Consider the following 17,406-nt stretch of genomic DNA (forward strand, 5'->3'; position numbering starts at 1 on the left):
AAACATTCTTTCCACTGGAATTTCTTCACATGACTATTAAAAAAAAAAAAAAGGCTCTTTGCAGGGATTGAGATACAAATTGGGTTTGAAATGGTTATTCCCAATAAATACTGCTTTTAGCATTTTCTTTTGCTACTAACAGTCTGAAAAGCAGTCCATTCAACAATCACATACATCTACTCTTTCAGTATTGGAAAAGAGAATGTTACTGAACACTTATTTCTGCATCACTAACAATAATTTATCTTCATTCAGTAACAGGCTTCTACAACTAAAATTCCTTTGATTTCCAATGTACTTAAGACTTTTCTGGTTTGTGGCCTGACAACCCAAACCAACATCTCCAGCTTCCATCAACTTTTTTTTTTTTTTTAAATACATCAACTAATCTGTTCTAATTCCTATCATTTTATATGTAATTTACTTCCAGCGAAGCAAGCAGTGAAAGCAGTAGCTAGAGAGGATCTTCTGCTTTAGACTACTGCAATTCTTATCTGAAAAGATTAAAAAAAAAAAAAAAAAAAGGAAGTTTACAGTTTACACTTGTGTACTTTTATTTAAGTTAGCTACAGATAAAATGTTGAACAAGCCTTTTGGGGAAACAGAAGTATGCTTCAATCACCTGCAAGCTTTCATTAGCAGCACCTCTACCAGAGTAAGCTATTTAGAGAAATACAAGGATCAAGTACTCTTGCTAGTTAAGTCCTCTCTTCCTACTAAAAATATGAATTTCAAGTTGACCTAGTCAAGTACCTTTCAAAATACCTGTCCTCCTTACACTTCTTCCACCTCCATCTACCAGTAAGCATGCTTACAAGAGATTCAACAGATTATACAGATAAGTACTAATAAAGCCACAGTCCATTTCAAGCGAAGGATTTGAGATTTCATGGAAAATTGTTTTCTTCCTGTAGTTGAGCTTACGTGATTTTCTACAAGCTTCTGCACACCACTCAGTGCACTTCCACAGTAGAACTCCCGATGTGTGTGTTACAGAAAAAAATATAATGTTCAAAAGTGATTTAAAAAAAGATTTTTTATGAAGACTAGTAGCTGTCTAAATAACAGAACCAAAGTGCTATTCTTGAGTTTTACAATCCAGGAAGTACACACTACTCTTAATCAGAAGTTTGAATGCTACCAGATAACCAGAACTTCTGAATTTACTTTCATACATCTCAGTACAAACCTCAGTACAGAACAAAACCAAACATTTTTATTTCAGAATAAGCAGATTAAGAGAATTGTAATTTTAGAGAAGTCTAGCATAGAATATGTATATTAAATACACACTTCAGGCACTTAGCATGCTACGTATGACAGGGAGAGAACCTCAGATCATTTAAAAATGAAGAATACGAGAAGTCAACTAAAATTTCAGTTCATTAAAACCTCTGAAAATAAGTTTTATATACAACAGTTCATGAAAAAAAGGGGAAAAGTACCTCTTGTCCAGTAAGAAAGAGTAAGAGATCTCCTTCCTCTTCTTCGCACATGTGAATTTGAATTACTGTTCGAATGGCAGCCTCAAGGTAGTCCCTTTCTGGTTCTGGAGTATAGAATATCTCCACAGGATGGGTACGCCCCGGGATAGTTAGGAGAGGACAGTTATCAAAATAGATCTGAAATTTGCCAGCATCTAGAGTAGCACTCATTACTATAACCTGTAGGTTTGAAGGACAAAAAGACAGTTACTCTAAAGGTTGACAGGAACCTAGGAAATAATATGCTTGAAATATGTTGCAGTTGAGTATATTTTGTTACTATTAACTGTGCAACTTCAGCATGCTTTTTTCAGCAGAATACAGCAACTTTATTTTCGGGATCAAGAAAAATTTATGGTCACATATGGAAAGGTTAATCTAAGGCTGATATTCTTTTTAGTATTTCCTTCAATATAAACTGCATTTAAACCTTCCTAGAATTATCTTGCCAATACAGATTGCCATTAATAAATCAAAAGCTGTTAATCTACTGGCTAATTTTATAATCAGCTAATATTAAGCACACAGATGTCCCTATTTGGTATGCTTGTAACCACAAAGGAAAAGTTGTTGGGCTTCATCATTACTGACCTTCAAGTCAGCTCTCTGTCTTACAACCTCTTTCAAAACTCCCATCAAAATATCAGTAGCCAGTGTTCTCTCATGGGCCTCATCAAGAATTATAACACCATAGCGCTCCAGTAAAGGATCATTCATTGCCTCACGAAGTAACATACCATCAGTCATATACCTGAATGTACACAAAAATAAAAAATTTTTATTAATGAAATAACAGAATTATTCTATTATTATTACTCCATTATTCTCCTAACATGCTGTAGGTGACTCTGCTTGAGCAGGGGGATTGGACTACATGATCTCCAGAGGTCCCTTCCAACCTCAACCATTCTGTGTGGAATTTTCTTCCATATCACTCATTTCAAACTTAGGGAACTAGATTAGTGAATTTGTAGCTAAATTAAACTAAGTCTTCCTTCAACTTTTTTTTTGTAAGAAAAATATCAATAAACTATTTCTAATAGTATAACAAACCCATTAAAAAAAAAATCAAACAGTTACTGCACAGTATAGATGAAATCAGGTGGGAAGAGGAGCAAGACTTAAAGAGGGAAAGGGAAACAAGGTTTGCAACATTTACAAGCAACCTACAGACTACTACTGGCAGACCTGCAGGTCTACAATTAAAGATAGCAAAACAGAGGGGAGGGGAAGACATGATTGAAGACTTAGAAATATATTCTGCAACTGTTTCTCTTCTCCATTTACAAGCCACTGCTTCTGTTCATTTCTCGCTTTTCCTTCTCAACTTACAATTTCTTTTTACTCAAACTTTATTCTCAGCCTTCAACTACTTGTAGGAGCAAAAGAGAAGACACATTTTGGTCACAGATCACTGTTCTTTGAAATAAAGAAGCAAGACTCGTGGAAAAAACACCTGGAAGAATCCTCTTCAAAAATGAAAGTTTTTTGTCAGTTAGACATTGAGCATTCCAAATGTCATCTGCAAAGTACGTATTAAGTAGTCCTGGTTCAACCTACAAAGCACAAGAATCTAAGAGTTGACAACTAAACCACCACTGTACTCAAACTTCAGACTGTGCACCCTCAAGTCAGGCACAGCTCATTTTTTAAAAACTTATCAGTAGCTCCCCTTACTGAAGTAACCAGCTGAAGTAGTTACCAGAGACAAAGGCCATCTCAATGCATAATATGGAGAAACCGAATACTGAATGCTCTATTGTAACAGCTCATTCCTCAAAAAACTCTTTAGATCACTTTCCTCTTTATGGATCACTTAAAATTAATATCCACAGGATGTAGGGATTTCTGTAAGAGGAATGACTCACTTCTGATTTTCCCGCACCAAGTTTCTCAGTCACACTAGAGTTCCTCTCCCCTTTCATCCAAATATAGGGAGTGGCTGTCCGCTCTCCTCCTCACTACACCTTTCAAACCTTTGCTCGCATCTGTTACTGTCCTGTAATTCTCCCCTCCCCTCTGCAAAGCAGGCTGCATTATACTTGTAAATTACAGTTACCATACTTACTTCAAAATAGTTTTTGCACTACTGCAGTCTTCAAATCGAATAGAGTAACCAACCTCCTGGCCCAACATTACATCCATTTCATCAGCAACTCGCTGTGCCACACTCATTGCTGCTACTCTCCTTGGCTGGGTACATGCTACTCCTCTCTTCGGTCCAGGTAATGAGCGCATGTAATCAACACACCACTGAGGGATCTGTCAAGAGTTACATTTTGTTTTAAGTACATTTCTAACAGCCAGATTTAATCTATAACCTCTGAATTTTATCAAATAAATGTTACCATTACAACCCCCCTCAGACGCCAAATGTTTGTGCAAAAATACCCAAATTATGATAGCAAACAGTTAAGCTAGTTGGATCCAACAGCAGTTAATAAAGCACCTCCACACTAAGCATGTACCTAAAAAATTTTTAAGTTATAAAGGAAATACATAGGTTCACTGCACTTTTAAGCACTGTCAGATCAATTCCTTAGAGCTATCAACCAGCAGCTGTCATTCTCCAAAGATATCCAAGAGCCTTAGCAAATGTTAGTGTTTTAACTTGTATAGTATATAAACTACGCTTTGTGGTTTTAAAAAGCACTACTCATTAATACATAAGCAAAAAAAGTTTTAACAATGTAAAAGTTGCCTTAGTCAGAAATTATGGAAAATAAAATGAATTAGGAATGTCCATTTAGTTAATTCTTGGCTCTTTAGAAATTTTGTCAACTAGACATCAAAACTTAATGCTCTGGCTCCTATTCCAACATTTATTTGTCAGTCACCAATTCTCTGTTACTATCAGGAATCTGGAAATAGTAAGAACAATCCAGAATAAGCAACTTGATTCACAAGCAGCTCTAAAGCTACTAACAGCTTGATGAAGATGGAATATTCAAGGTGTTCTTACTATGACGTTTTACGAGGAGCTATCTCCAGACACAACTACTTCTAAGTCCAGAAATCAAAAAAATCCACTCCTCAGAAATTGCTTCTCAAAATATTTTTACTTAAAAGCTCACATTCAAATGGAAAAATGCTACAATTCATACAGTCACACCAACGCAGAACAAAGAAATCTGTACACATTTGGACTGTATCAGCAAGTTTCTTCTTTTAAAATACTGTATTTTCACAGCACAATTTAACATTATAACATACACACAGCAACAGCAGATAAGCATAGGTTGTAATAAACACACCTTCCCCCTCCCCTTTTTAAATGGGGGACATAGTTTCATGTCAAGTATGAAAAAACTTTTCAAAATATGACAGGAGATTGGCAACACACTTCTGAACAGGAAAAAAAAAACAAACTTAGAAACAAAGAAAAATCTATTCACAACTAAAAGTAATAGCAGTTCTCAAACACCAGTAACCTAAATCTGGATTCCTATGCAGTAACACACACACTTCCCAAATAAGCAGCACAGAAAAATACAGTTGCTTTACAAGCCACCAGGAAGACTCAGCTTTAAGCATACTAGCTGAAGCTTCTTCACTTTAAACAGGGCAAGTTCTGACCTGAACCTTTAAACAGCAAGTCTGTCAGGCCACAGTAGCATTAAATATAAATAATTTAAAGGTGGCTTTCCAGTTAACAGCAGAACCTCCATGCATGGCCAAATGAAAGAAAAAAAAAAAGCCTTTGCAATCTAAGGGGATAGGCTGATTTAGATCGTCACTACAGAACTTTAAGTCCAGCTTTAAAAGACAGGCAGAGGAAAGGACTGAGCCATCCTACATTTCCCACTTCAACCATGATCATTTTTGAGAATATACAGAACAGCTCATATTATCTGTTCCTTGTAAACTAACAAAGTAAACTCACCACCTTCACAAAAAAACCTATAATCACTGAAAAATTTGGCTTTCATGAAAAAAGACATTTCAAGAGATGCTCATGCATTTGATCATGTTTATTTTGTTTACAATTTGAAAATATCTCTATGTTAAAGTTCTTAACATAATGAAGGGACTATACACAGTAGTTTGTTGTATCAAAGAGGAACGTATTGAAGGCTGTTAAAGACTATTTTAAAGTCAAGACAGACTTAAATGGATACAGGACAGAAGAGTGGCATACTGTCCTTCTGCTTCATCTAAGGATGCAAGCAAGCCAGTTCAATTTATTGAAAACTTTCTCTGTTTACAGTTATACAGTAGAATTCTCAAAGTCTCCATTAGTTGAAATGGAATGAGGAGTTTCACCAGTAGTAATTATTCTGCAGATCACGAGGACAGCAGGAGAATAAGCCATGTCCACAAACACCTTGCTTTTAGACCTGACCCGCCATGAAAACTTGCTGACAAAGTGGCATCCCTTGCATTGTGAAGTGTTTGGTTCTTTATCATTAAGACTCAGTAAAAGCAGTTGCTACTCTACCATTCACTCTATGACCTACTCTGAAATCATTATACAGGCATAACATATGATCTCACATTTAAAAGGGAGTACATGCTGCAGTAACAGCAAGTATTTAACCTCCTTTTGCAGAAATTCAGCACATCCATTCCACCGTTACAGTACTGAACATACTCTGAGTACGTTTGAGGAAAGCAGTTAGCTTATAAACTCAAGTTTAAATTTAAATAAGCCACTGCAAATACTGAAGACTTCAAAATTAATGGTCTTGGTTTCAAATATATTCAGTATATTTTCACAGTATAGTTTAATAAAGAGTTCTGTACAAGCCTATATGGAACAAGGCTTTCAGGAAAGTTTCTCCTTTAGCTCCCACTGTCAAAGCCAAACTTCTCCATATACGGGTGCTCTACAACACTGAAGGGAAAAAATCTGCACTTATTAATTGGGGAAAGGGACCTTACAGATGGCAGATAACTCTCAAAACATTATCTACTACTGTAGCCTCTTTGCTGTGAAAGGAAAGACAACAATTTAGGTAGGACAGTTTAGTTTTCAATTAATGCCAGCTTTACACCAGACAAAAGCAAACAAACAGTCCAAGAACACACTTAGTTTGAGCATTAGAAGGCCTGTTAGCCACAGAAGGAATTTTACCTTATAATGGTCAATGAAAGTAAAACAAAACAAACAAAAAAAAAAACTAAACAACTAGGTTTAAGATAACACATGACCACAAATTATATTTCCACAGAGGCACCCACAAACATTAAGTGTTATCTGCAGTGTCCTAAAAAAGAAGATTCAGAGGAAAGAATTTTCCAAGATGACTTAGGTGCTTTTTGTAGCTTTAATTCCTTGTTTTAGGATTTAATATGCCTTAGGCTTCTTAAGATATTTCAGAAAGTAAGAGGTAAATTACTACGACAATTCTAGAAGAGCTTTATGCCTTGGGAACTCCATGACAGGAAGACATACTTGAAGTTTAAAATCATAGGTCTTAACATACATCCTTTAGATCTCTGAATTCTCAGATCACACAATTAGAAACCGTCTTCATATAGACAAGTACCAATTTTTTACATGAATGTTTAAAATGCCATCTTTTGAATAACTATATAATCAAACTTATCTGAAGAATTCTGTAAAAACCTGGTCTCAGCTGACACATTAGAAAAGCAATACTGATAATGCCATCATGTAACACCTAAATAAGAAATTGATTCTGGAAATTTGCAGCAAGAAGAGCATACTATTTTGAAGTTATCAGGTGCAGTTATAAAAGGTAATCAGTGTACATATGTCCTTCATATTTTCCAGACTTTCAAATTCATTCTATGACCAAAAGTTTCTGTAAATCCTAGAGCAAATTAGCTATAATCTGCTTTAAACCATAAAGACTAAAACATACTTCAGTACCTATTTTTCTCCCGATATAAAAGGAATGTATCAGGTTACAGAAAAAAGAACGTTGTATCACTTTTCCAGAAATTTTAAACAGTAAATCAGACTATAGATTATTTTTGAGCAAGTTTATCTCACTATAAATGCATTGCAGTATGCTGATATCTCAGGTCATCTCTGTTTTACTGACCCCTCAAAATCCTTTTTAAGGGTTTAGAAGGTTCTGCAGATCTGTCATCACTCATTGCCCATCAGTGCTGAGGAGATTTTGAAAGCCATGAATTTATTAAAAACGTGATTTTTACATAGCTCCAACAGACTTAAAAATAGGATGCAGACACGCATCCAACTATGCTATGAAGGACACAGCAACCTATCAGTGAAGGCAGGTAAATGCCATAGTATTTTTCCCTTTCATTGTTTAGGGCATCTGCAAGTTCTTTGGGGTGGGTTTTTTGGTTTTTGTCTTTTTTTTTTGGTAAGTGCAGCCCACAGGGGTTGTGAACATAATTTAACTGTAGTACTGGAAAACTACATGACCTCTGAGATGTCACACAGTATCTGTAAGGCTGTGGCACCACCAACAGAAGACAATCTCTTCCTCTCATACCTGAAGCACCAAAACAAATTATCCAAGATAGAAATTTAATGCGAGTTGAAATGTCAGATAAAATTATGGCATGATCTATCTGTAGCACTAAGTTTCAAACGTGAATAAGCGTGTACTTTCATAGCATTTGTCCTGATTTCAACTACTACCTACACAAGCAGCTAAATGAATCACAAATCCTCCTCAGCAAGTCTGTAGATGATACCAAGCTGGGAGGAGTGGCTGACACACCAGAGGGCTGTGCTGCCATTCAGAGACCTGGACAGGCTGGAGAGTTGGGCAGAGAGGAACCTCAGGAGGTTCAACAAGGGCAAGTGCAGAGTCCTGCACCTAGGGAGGAATAACCCCATGCACCAGTACAAGCTGGGGGCTGGCCTTCTGGAGAGCAGCTCTACAGAGAAGGACCTGGGAGTGCGGGTGGGTGACAAGTTGACCATGAGCCAGCAACGTGCCCTTGTGGCCAAGGCCAGTGGTATCCTGGGGTGCATTAGGAAGAGTGTTGCCAGCAGGCGGAGGGAGGTGATCCTGCCCCTCTACTCAGCCCTGGGGAGGCCTCATCTCGAGCACTGTGTCCAGTTCTAGGCTCCCCAGGACAAGAGAGACATGGAGCTACTGGAGAGAGTCCAGTGTAGGGCTACAAAGATGGTCAGAGGGCTGGAGCACCTGCCCTACAAGGAAAGGCTGCGAGAGCTGGGCCTCTTCAGCCTGGGGAAGAGAAGACTGAGGGGGGATCTTATCAGTGTGTACAAGTACCTGAAGGGAGGGTGTCAAGGGGATGGGGCCAAACTCTTTTCAGTCATCCCATGTGACAGGACAAGAGGCAATGGGCAGAAATTGAAGCACACGAAGATCCACTTGACCGTGAGGGGGAATTTCTTCCCTGTGAGAGTGACAGAGCACTGGACCAGGTTGCCCAGAGAGGTGGTAGAGTCTCCTTCTCTGGAGATCTTCAAGGCCTGCCTGGATGCAACCCTGTCTACCGTGCTCTAGGTGACCCTGCTGAGCAGGGGGGTTGGACTAGATGATCTCCAGCGGTCCCTTCCAACTTTACTGATTCTATGATTCTGTGAAATGTAAGCTGACAACAATCATCTCAAATGGTGGATTAGTAGACTTTTGTCTAGAGCTAAAGCCTCCCATCTTCCTCATCAAAAAGGATAAACTACCAGAAAGCCTACCAGATATAGGAGACCAGAGAACAGAACAGGACTGGAAAGGGAAGACACTGAAAGATTCTGACTTACTTCTATATTCATTAAACAAATAAAACATTACAAACTAAGATTTACATAAGCCCTGTGAAGCATCCTTGTATAATGAAGGAAGCAAAGAAGATTAACACCTCTGTTAACAACAATCTCAACTGTTTAAAATTATGGTATCAAGTAGATAAGAACTCACCTGTGTTGTTTTACCAGACCCAGTCTCTCCAACCAGTACGAATGACTGATGTCTAATCAAAATATCTGTAAATCTATCTTTATATTCCCAAACAGGGAGTTGTAGCCGTTTCTTCAGTATGTCATAATATCGAGGTGTATGCGGTAGATTTGTGAAAGGGTTAATACTGTGTGGAATCATTGCTGGTTTTATAGGTGCTAACCCAGCAGCAGCAAAGTATGTAGAATTTGATGTAGGTCGAAAATCTTTTTCCTTGTCCCTTTCTCTGTCACGATCTCTGTCTCTGTCCCGATCCCTGTCACGATCTTTCGAACGGTCATCACGGTCCCTGTCCCGGTCCCGATCTTTCCTAAAGTAAATTAGGAAAAATAGCAGAAAATGAGATATCTGAATATTTAAAGACAGAGTAGGAATCTAAATGAAAACAGACTTCAAGGTTTCTAATACAAAGTGGATATAAACCAAATATTTTAAGAAGCCTTGCAAACAGCCACTAGGAAGGATAAGCAGAGAACAAATAACAGTGTACAACACATACTGAGCATTTGTTACACAAAATAGTTACACTCATTGTATGTAAGTTCTGTCACAGTTCCTCTCAGTATAGGCAAGGTAAAAGCAGTCACATAAAATGAGCATCGTCTTGGTCCTGTTCACTTATTAGCAAGAACCAGCTATGCATCCTTGACTTCTCATAATTCTTCCTGTCCCTTTTTGTTGCTGCAGAAAAATAAGAAAGTGCTAAATACTTTTCTTGCCTGCCTAGCAACAGAATTATGCCAACTGCAAGAACTGTAACTCAAGATGATAGATTAGCCCCAAGAGAAAAGTTTGATTCTTACATTCCATGAGTTTGCAGTTTTATTTGCTCAAAGTCACCTGTTAAGTTGTGACTCAATTTTGACTTGCAGGTTGCAGAGTCCAGAACTCAGACTTAAAGCTGGTCACTCCAGTTGTACTATCTTCCGTGATACCACCTCGTTCCACACACTCAGAAGCAACCAGCATTTACATAGTCTTACTTGTTACGAAGTCTGAAACAGTAGCATTCACATAGTTAGGGCTACACAGTTTGGCTACCCACACAGTTACCTAAACAGCTGTCAGCAAGTTGAACAAAAAATAAAAAGCAATATAAATACTTCACCTCCTTACCATAGCAGAGCAATATAAACTTTAAAAAGCACAGTAAGTAATTACACTTCAGCAAATCAGAAGTATTTGGTTCATTTTCTCTAAATTAAGAATAAATTAGAAAGCTAAAAGTGAAGCCAGTAAATACCACACTGGTCAAGGGGTAATAATTCATATAAAACCTCAAGTAATGTTAAAGTCCCTCCCCCCCCCCCCCCCCAAAAAAAGAAGAAAAAAGGGTTCTTATACTTGCAAAATAAAGTGTTATTTTCACAACAGTTACCCAGCCCAAATTCAATCTCTGGCCTCAATCTTAGTGGCAGTTTGATTTTGCAGCTCCACATATTTGTTTTTTTTGTTTTTGCATATCATTTCACTCTCCCTACTAAACATCAAAACACTAGCAAGAAATTCCCAGTTTTACCCGAACAATTGTTGCTACACACTTCCATTAAAGGTCAAAACTTCCCAATACTGCAGCAGTTACATCCCACTAAATAAAAACACTCCACTAATTTTAAATTCATTTAAATCAAAAGATTAAAAAATTCCACCACCTCCCTTCTTCACCAGCTCTCAGGCATGCCTAAAAGGAAGAATGAAAGCTGTTGAACACCACACCTCTCCATAATTTTTCTTTTTTCTCCTAAGTGTGAACTTGAGTAGCACACAATCAGGAAGCTAATATGCAAATTCCTACCTATAGAAAAGGCAACGTAAACAAGAACAACTTATATTAGTACTGATTTTATGAATTCTAATTCAAAATATGCTAGACATCAAGAAGGACCAGCACTCTTGTTCTTGTAAAAAGGAACGTAATCTAGGCAGACCATACGGACAGTCTTCCCTCCTTCAATATTTTGATATATTATAGCTTCAGAGGTTGTCATAATTAATAGCTATTGCATTATTTTATTTTGTACTTTTTAAAAATACTTCTTTTAACAGACAAAATTGAGAAGGAGGCTAACGAAATACACTGCCAATTGTCACTGTTCTAATCTACTTTTCATAGACTTTCAAGTCTTTAGACATTGAACTATCTAAAAATAATAACAAACAATAAAAAACAAGGCTCCTTTATATTTTTTGCTTAAAACCTGAAACACCATAGGCCCAGTATAGTTCTAAGTGTCAAATATGTAAAAAGACTTCTAGCTTATAAAGGAAGAGTAGCAAGCAAGCATTGCAAAATCTAGTAGAATCTTACACCCTGCTAAAAGAAAGATAACCTTGTTACAAATTGAAGGAACTAAGCTCCATAATACTACTATTCATGGTAGTAGAGTAATGATAACAAATGGATCAAGTTTTGGATTTTAAGTTAATGAGCTATTATCAGCATTCTTAAATATCAACAGGTATTGCCATAGATAAAGGTGTGATGAGACAGTAACAATATAAGAAAAGGAAATAGGTTGTATAAGCAATTTAAGCATGGTAAAATCAGGGCAAAATAAAACAACCTGATAACAGTACATGCTTCATGGAGGGAAAAATCTGGAAGTAGAAAGAATAAGACATACTATTAATGGTTTTTATACTTTGACTAGACACAAATGAAAGTTTGCTTCTGAATGAATTTTGTTGCTAATTCTGTAACTAAGTAAACCATTTTATGTCAAAAGCTTCTACAAAGCAGACAAGTTTATCCTCAGGTAAGCTTCAAAACTGCATAAGCCAGCAATCACGCCAAAATAAACAGACCCATCCTCTGTTGCCACCCTTATCCTTTTGCTGGTAGAAGCACTTCAGTGGCCTTGTAGAGAACAACCCCTTCCCAGCCCTCCTCAACCAAAAATAATTCTAATACAGATTAGTTCTTATCTAGTCTCCCAAACACTTGCAGCACAAAAGAAGAGGGGGCAGCACTGCTTTCTTTTGTGAAGGTAGCAATTTGTGTGGGTTTAAAGCATAGATGTAATCTGGCTATTGTCTGTACTGGCACAAATAAACTACAAATATGATCCTCCATTTGTGTTACTTCATTTAACTCTTACAGCTTCCCATTCCCACATTTAAGAAGACAAACTTATCAAATTTTATTTACGTTTTGAAGGCAAAAGCTCAGTGGAGGTTAACCAAGGGAGTTGTTTTTAAGAGGTTTTAGACAGACACGTAACTACTAGACCTTAGACATGTAGCTACTAGACCTCAGCACAGAATAAAAAAGCATCCCCTCAGATTTACTCTCCAACATTCATTTGTCATTTATTGGCTTGTTTCACAGCAGCATTTTCTCCTAGAAGTGTATCACAGTCTGTTGGTACTGCTGAAAGTTGGCAGGCACATCCAGACTTCTGGGATCAATGAGGGAAAAGTGGAATTACATTCTATTCCAAAAAAAGATGCTGCCTGCTTTCCAATCACACAACTTTGAAGCAAGTGAAGAAGTGCTTCCAGATGAGCATTTTAATATAGAGCACAATAGAGCACAAAACAGAATTCCAGATCATATCTTTTGAAGGCTGGTCACTCCATAAAAAGGAAAGTCTCCATATTAGACTTTGGTAGGATGTATACAAGATTTGTGTATACTGAATGAACTCACTCAACTTTCTAAAAATGCAACTTGGCAATTCTTCCTCTAAGAACTGTCCTATTTAACTTACTTTTTGTCATCTCAGAGAAGATGAATTTTGATTTAATCAAATTTGTCTTGCGCAAAAACTCAAATTCCATCATCAACTTTTGTAGTCTTGTCTATCAGCTTTCACATATATAACACATACACACACACACACACAAAAGAAGCATTAAGTCACTAAGTCCCAAGATGAAGAGCACATAAAACTAGAAATGGAAATGCAGGATACAAGGTAAAGCCATTGAGCACTGTTAAACAGTCTAATCAGTTAATAAACACATCTAATAGAACATTAGTGTCATTTTTTCTATTACTCAATAGATATTTGCAAAAGTCTACAGCTGATACATAATTTTTCATTTCATAAATACAAAAAACCCCAATACAGTTAAAACAGAAGGTATAGTAAGCCACTGACACATGCCACTCACACAAGCACTGTGATGTTACACAGCAGCAGCTGAAGTTAAATAGTTTAGAAAATTAATGGATTTAGATATACTAATATAATTCACAGAGCAACACTGTAACAGATGCTTTCCATACAATTCACATATTTAAAGAAGTTTTTGTTCAAACATGATACTTTAAGGCTAGAAGGAAACAGATGCTCTGCCCATGCTTAAGAAGTTTACAATGGTGATTATAATCCTGCTGGCCAGACATCATTCCATGCAAAACTGATATGTGCAAAACTGGGCACATACTGTTATGTGGCCTCAATTAAGAAGGAACTAAAAAAAAAAAAAATAAATAAAAAAATAAAAAAAGGGCATCGTCATACAATTTTTATACTAGTTAGACAGTCTGTAAAATACATTCACTATTTCTGTATTAGCTCCCTGAATAGATGTCAGTTCAAATTTAGCTTAATCCAGTTCTGAACACCAACTAAACTGCACAAAGGCTCTCTCTGCACAGAAGACGTATATACACACCATTAACAAGACTCTCCCTGCATATCCCTTAGCCCTGTATAAGCTTTAAAACCTAAAAACCCTGTGAATAGATGAGGTCAGTACAGCACATGTTAGATGAATTAACATCTTGAGTAATAATTATACTCAACAACTCTGCTTATAGTGACTGGTCCTATGACATTTAATGCTTTTGTGAAAAAGGGCACAAAACCAGAGCTTGTATAGTTTCTTTGTTTTTGTTTTTTAGAGGTGTAAAGATCAAACACTTGTGGTAAAAAGTTATACCACTGTTGGGAACTGATTACAGTATACACAAATGGGAAGACTAAAGCTTCAGGCTGACAGCAGACAATCAATAAAGATAATACAAAAAACACCTAACCAAAAATAAAGCCTACAACCCTACAACATACAAATTAGGAAGTACAGAACATTAGTGATTATCTGGATAACATTATCAATTGCACCAGATTCAAATTATGCCAAGTTTTGGCATCACTATTTGAAGATTCTACAAAAATCTGTATGCCCCAAAAGTCTGTATACGTACGACTATTTATATGCACAGAACTATACAAGTTGGAAACCAGAGGAAATGTATCATAAGAGAAAGTAATCAGCTCAATCCATTTCATTAAAAAGTTAATTATGGTGATCCTACATACATACATACAGAAAATACAAATTCAATAAAAACATTCACTTCAGTTTAGTTGACAAAAACATATCAAACTCCAGTAGATAAATATTAAAAGCTACTCAACTTCACACTTCACACTTAATAGAACTTGCACTTTCTTTCCAAGAGCAAAAGTAGTGTAATCAATGCTATGGTTGATTTTTAATTACTGTAAGTTTTGATAACAAGGCATTTCCTTGTTTTGGACTAGAATATTCTAAAAAATGATACTGAACTTCAGGCAAGAATTAATTCAGGACAGTCTTCTGGGCACCAACAGAAGAACAGACTAGATAAACACCACATTTCTTTCTGGGTCTTTACATTCCAGAAGTCTGTTTCAAGAGTCCCCCACAAAAGCAAAGCAAAAAAAAGAGATTATACAGTGGAAAAGATAGAATGAGCACACCCTCCAAGTTCCTGCAATTTCTGAAACCTTAATGCACTATCTTGGGAGGGTGTTAGTAACTTCCACTCCCTCTAACACCCTCCCCAAAAATCCCACTCCCAATTCTTAGTTTAAGTCAGCCATCTTCCTGTTGGTTATTGAGTTAGAGCTGCTAACAAAGAAATAACGTTTATACTAGGTTAGGCACTAGTCACACAGGCTGAACAAGCCTCATGCTGGACTTCTAGGACGAGAGCTGCCAGATCTCTCAAGCCAGAGACGGAAAGAAAAAAACAAATGGGCGGCCGGGGGGGGGGGAGAGAGAACAGAGATGCCAAAGAGAAACAGAGAAAGGAAAAAAAAAAAAAAAAAAAAAAAAAAGAGGGAGAAAAGAGACGCACACAAAGCCGGGCGCCGGGGAGCAGGTCGAGCAGCGCGCCGCCCCCGGCTCCGCCGCGACGAGAGCCCAGCCCAGCTCGCCCAAACAGCTAGGCCAGCGGCTTCCTCTCCTTCCTCCATCCAGCACCGCCGCACGAGGCCCTTCCCGCCATCACTGCCGCCATCCACCCCCCCCCGCTCCGCCGAGGGGCCCGATCCCGGCAGAGAGGCCAACCCGGGCCTAGGCCCAGCGTTCAGAGGGAGCCGCCGAGGCCCTCGGGCCTGCCCAGACAAGGCGGCGCCGCTTGGGGTCCGCCATGCGGCCTCCGCCGCCTCAGCCTTCTCCTTCCACCTCCCATCGCGGCCGCCCCATTGCCCGAGGCTGCCCAGTCCCACGAGGGGCGGCCAGAGCCGAGGACGGGCAGAGGATTACGCGAGAGCCGCTGTAATCCTCCCCCCCCCCACCCCCGCAGGCCGCGCTGCCCGGGCCTCGCCGCCCCTCACCCGTCGGCGGCGCGTTTCTTGCTGGAGGTGTAGTCGTCCCCCAGGTCTAGGCGGTGGCGCTTGGACATGGCGGCAGCGAGCAGCCGCGCGATGCGGCGGGCGGGCGGCCGGGGCTGGGTGCGGCGGGCGCTCTCCGCTCCTGGAGCAGCAACGGCGGCGGCGGCACCGCGAGGCCCGACACAGCCACTAAAATGGCGGCCGGAAGGAAGCGCCGGGGCTGCGCGAGGCACTGGCGCGAGCGGGCGCGCGCGCGGATCGGCAGCGGCGGGGGTGGGGGGTGGGGAAGGAGCAGGCGGCGCGCGCGGCCCAACGGCTGCCCCGCCCCCGGCGCCGTAACGGCTGCTGCGGGCAGCGCGCGCGCCCCGCGCTCGGCCCCGCAGCGCCCGCTGGAAGCGCGGGCCGCGCTGCCTCGGCGGGCCCGGCGCCTTCCCTGGCGCCTCGGAGCGGCTGCGGCGCCCTGTTGGGCTCTGGCAGTCCGGGCCCGGCCGCTGATGCCCTAGGGCGAGACCCGTTTCCAGAGCCTTTCCTGACCGTGTGGGCTGGGGCAGGCGTTTCCAAGGAGCATGTTTAAATCAGATAACTCTGTTGGCAAACACCTATTTTAGGCCATCACAGACTTCCTTAGCCTTGGGTGTTGAAAAGTATGATCCTTCACACGTCGTCTGCAGTAGCAGAAATTATTAGAAGACCAGTGACATCCAAACTACCAGCTGTGAAAGCACATACTATTTACTAATTTACATTTTTAGCTATTCAGACATCAAAAGTATTACTAGAAATGTATGAGAAGTAGAAGTGTCATACAGAGACCCAGAAAAACAGTTCCTAGTTTCTGCTACTTTCTCTTGCAATTTGTGTCTGTGTAAGATCGCCAGTACAAGGAAATCCCATGTTTGCAACAGAAACCCCAGAGGACCTGTCTCCTATGACAAAGTTTTCTAAAGGTGAGCACAGCTACTCTGACGTTTAGTAAAACAAATCCTAAATCAAAATAACACACAAGTGAAAGTGCTGTTTCCTCAGTACAGTTATGAATTTTGGCATGTAGCTGTAACGATTCCTTCTCACTGGCAGAACTGCCATCAGGAGTCTGTAGCTTAAGCCTGCTCCAAGGAGTAGTCCTCGGACTTGGGTTTGTGCCCCTGAGCTCTGTTCCTCATCTCCTACCCCGCACACACGCTTTGGAAGAACTGGTTTAACCATCCACGCATGCAGAATTTGTACTCTAACAGAGTGGCTATCTAGGGAACATCAAATGTTGGACATCTTCCCTATACGTCCTGCCCTATTTCATGCTCCCCCAGCACCTTCCTAGTGATTAGAGTTCATATCTTAGACCAGTCACAGTTTTGAGATGCAGTTTGAGAGCACTACTATTGGTACAGCTCTCTAGATAGATGTGTTGAAAGATACGTGCTTTGCACGTCTTTTTCCCCATTGCCCTTCACAGTCTTCTTGTCAGAGATTACTGCAGCCTTCACTGAACTATGTATATGA

General features: G+C 39.6%; 1 protein-coding gene across 1 annotated transcript in view; it reads right to left on the reverse strand.

Moving 5' to 3' along the window:
* The window catches only part of DHX15 (DEAH-box helicase 15), a 52,919-nt gene extending 36,835 nt beyond the window's left edge, over nt 1-16,084 (reverse strand). The window contains exons 1-5 of the mRNA XM_062575403.1: nt 15,910-16,084; nt 9,317-9,665; nt 3,553-3,746; nt 2,076-2,235; nt 1,446-1,664 (exon numbers count right to left, since the gene is read on the reverse strand). Coding sequence (XP_062431387.1) covers nt 1,446-1,664; nt 2,076-2,235; nt 3,553-3,746; nt 9,317-9,665; nt 15,910-15,977 — 990 coding nt within the window. The 5' untranslated portion in view covers nt 15,978-16,084. The remainder of the gene's footprint in view (nt 1-1,445; nt 1,665-2,075; nt 2,236-3,552; nt 3,747-9,316; nt 9,666-15,909) is intronic.
* Between the last annotated feature and the right edge of the window lie 1,322 nt (nt 16,085-17,406).

This window comes from Rhea pennata, chromosome 4 (assembly GCF_028389875.1).
Source record: "Rhea pennata isolate bPtePen1 chromosome 4, bPtePen1.pri, whole genome shotgun sequence".
Taxonomy (NCBI): Eukaryota; Metazoa; Chordata; class Aves; order Rheiformes; family Rheidae; genus Rhea; species Rhea pennata.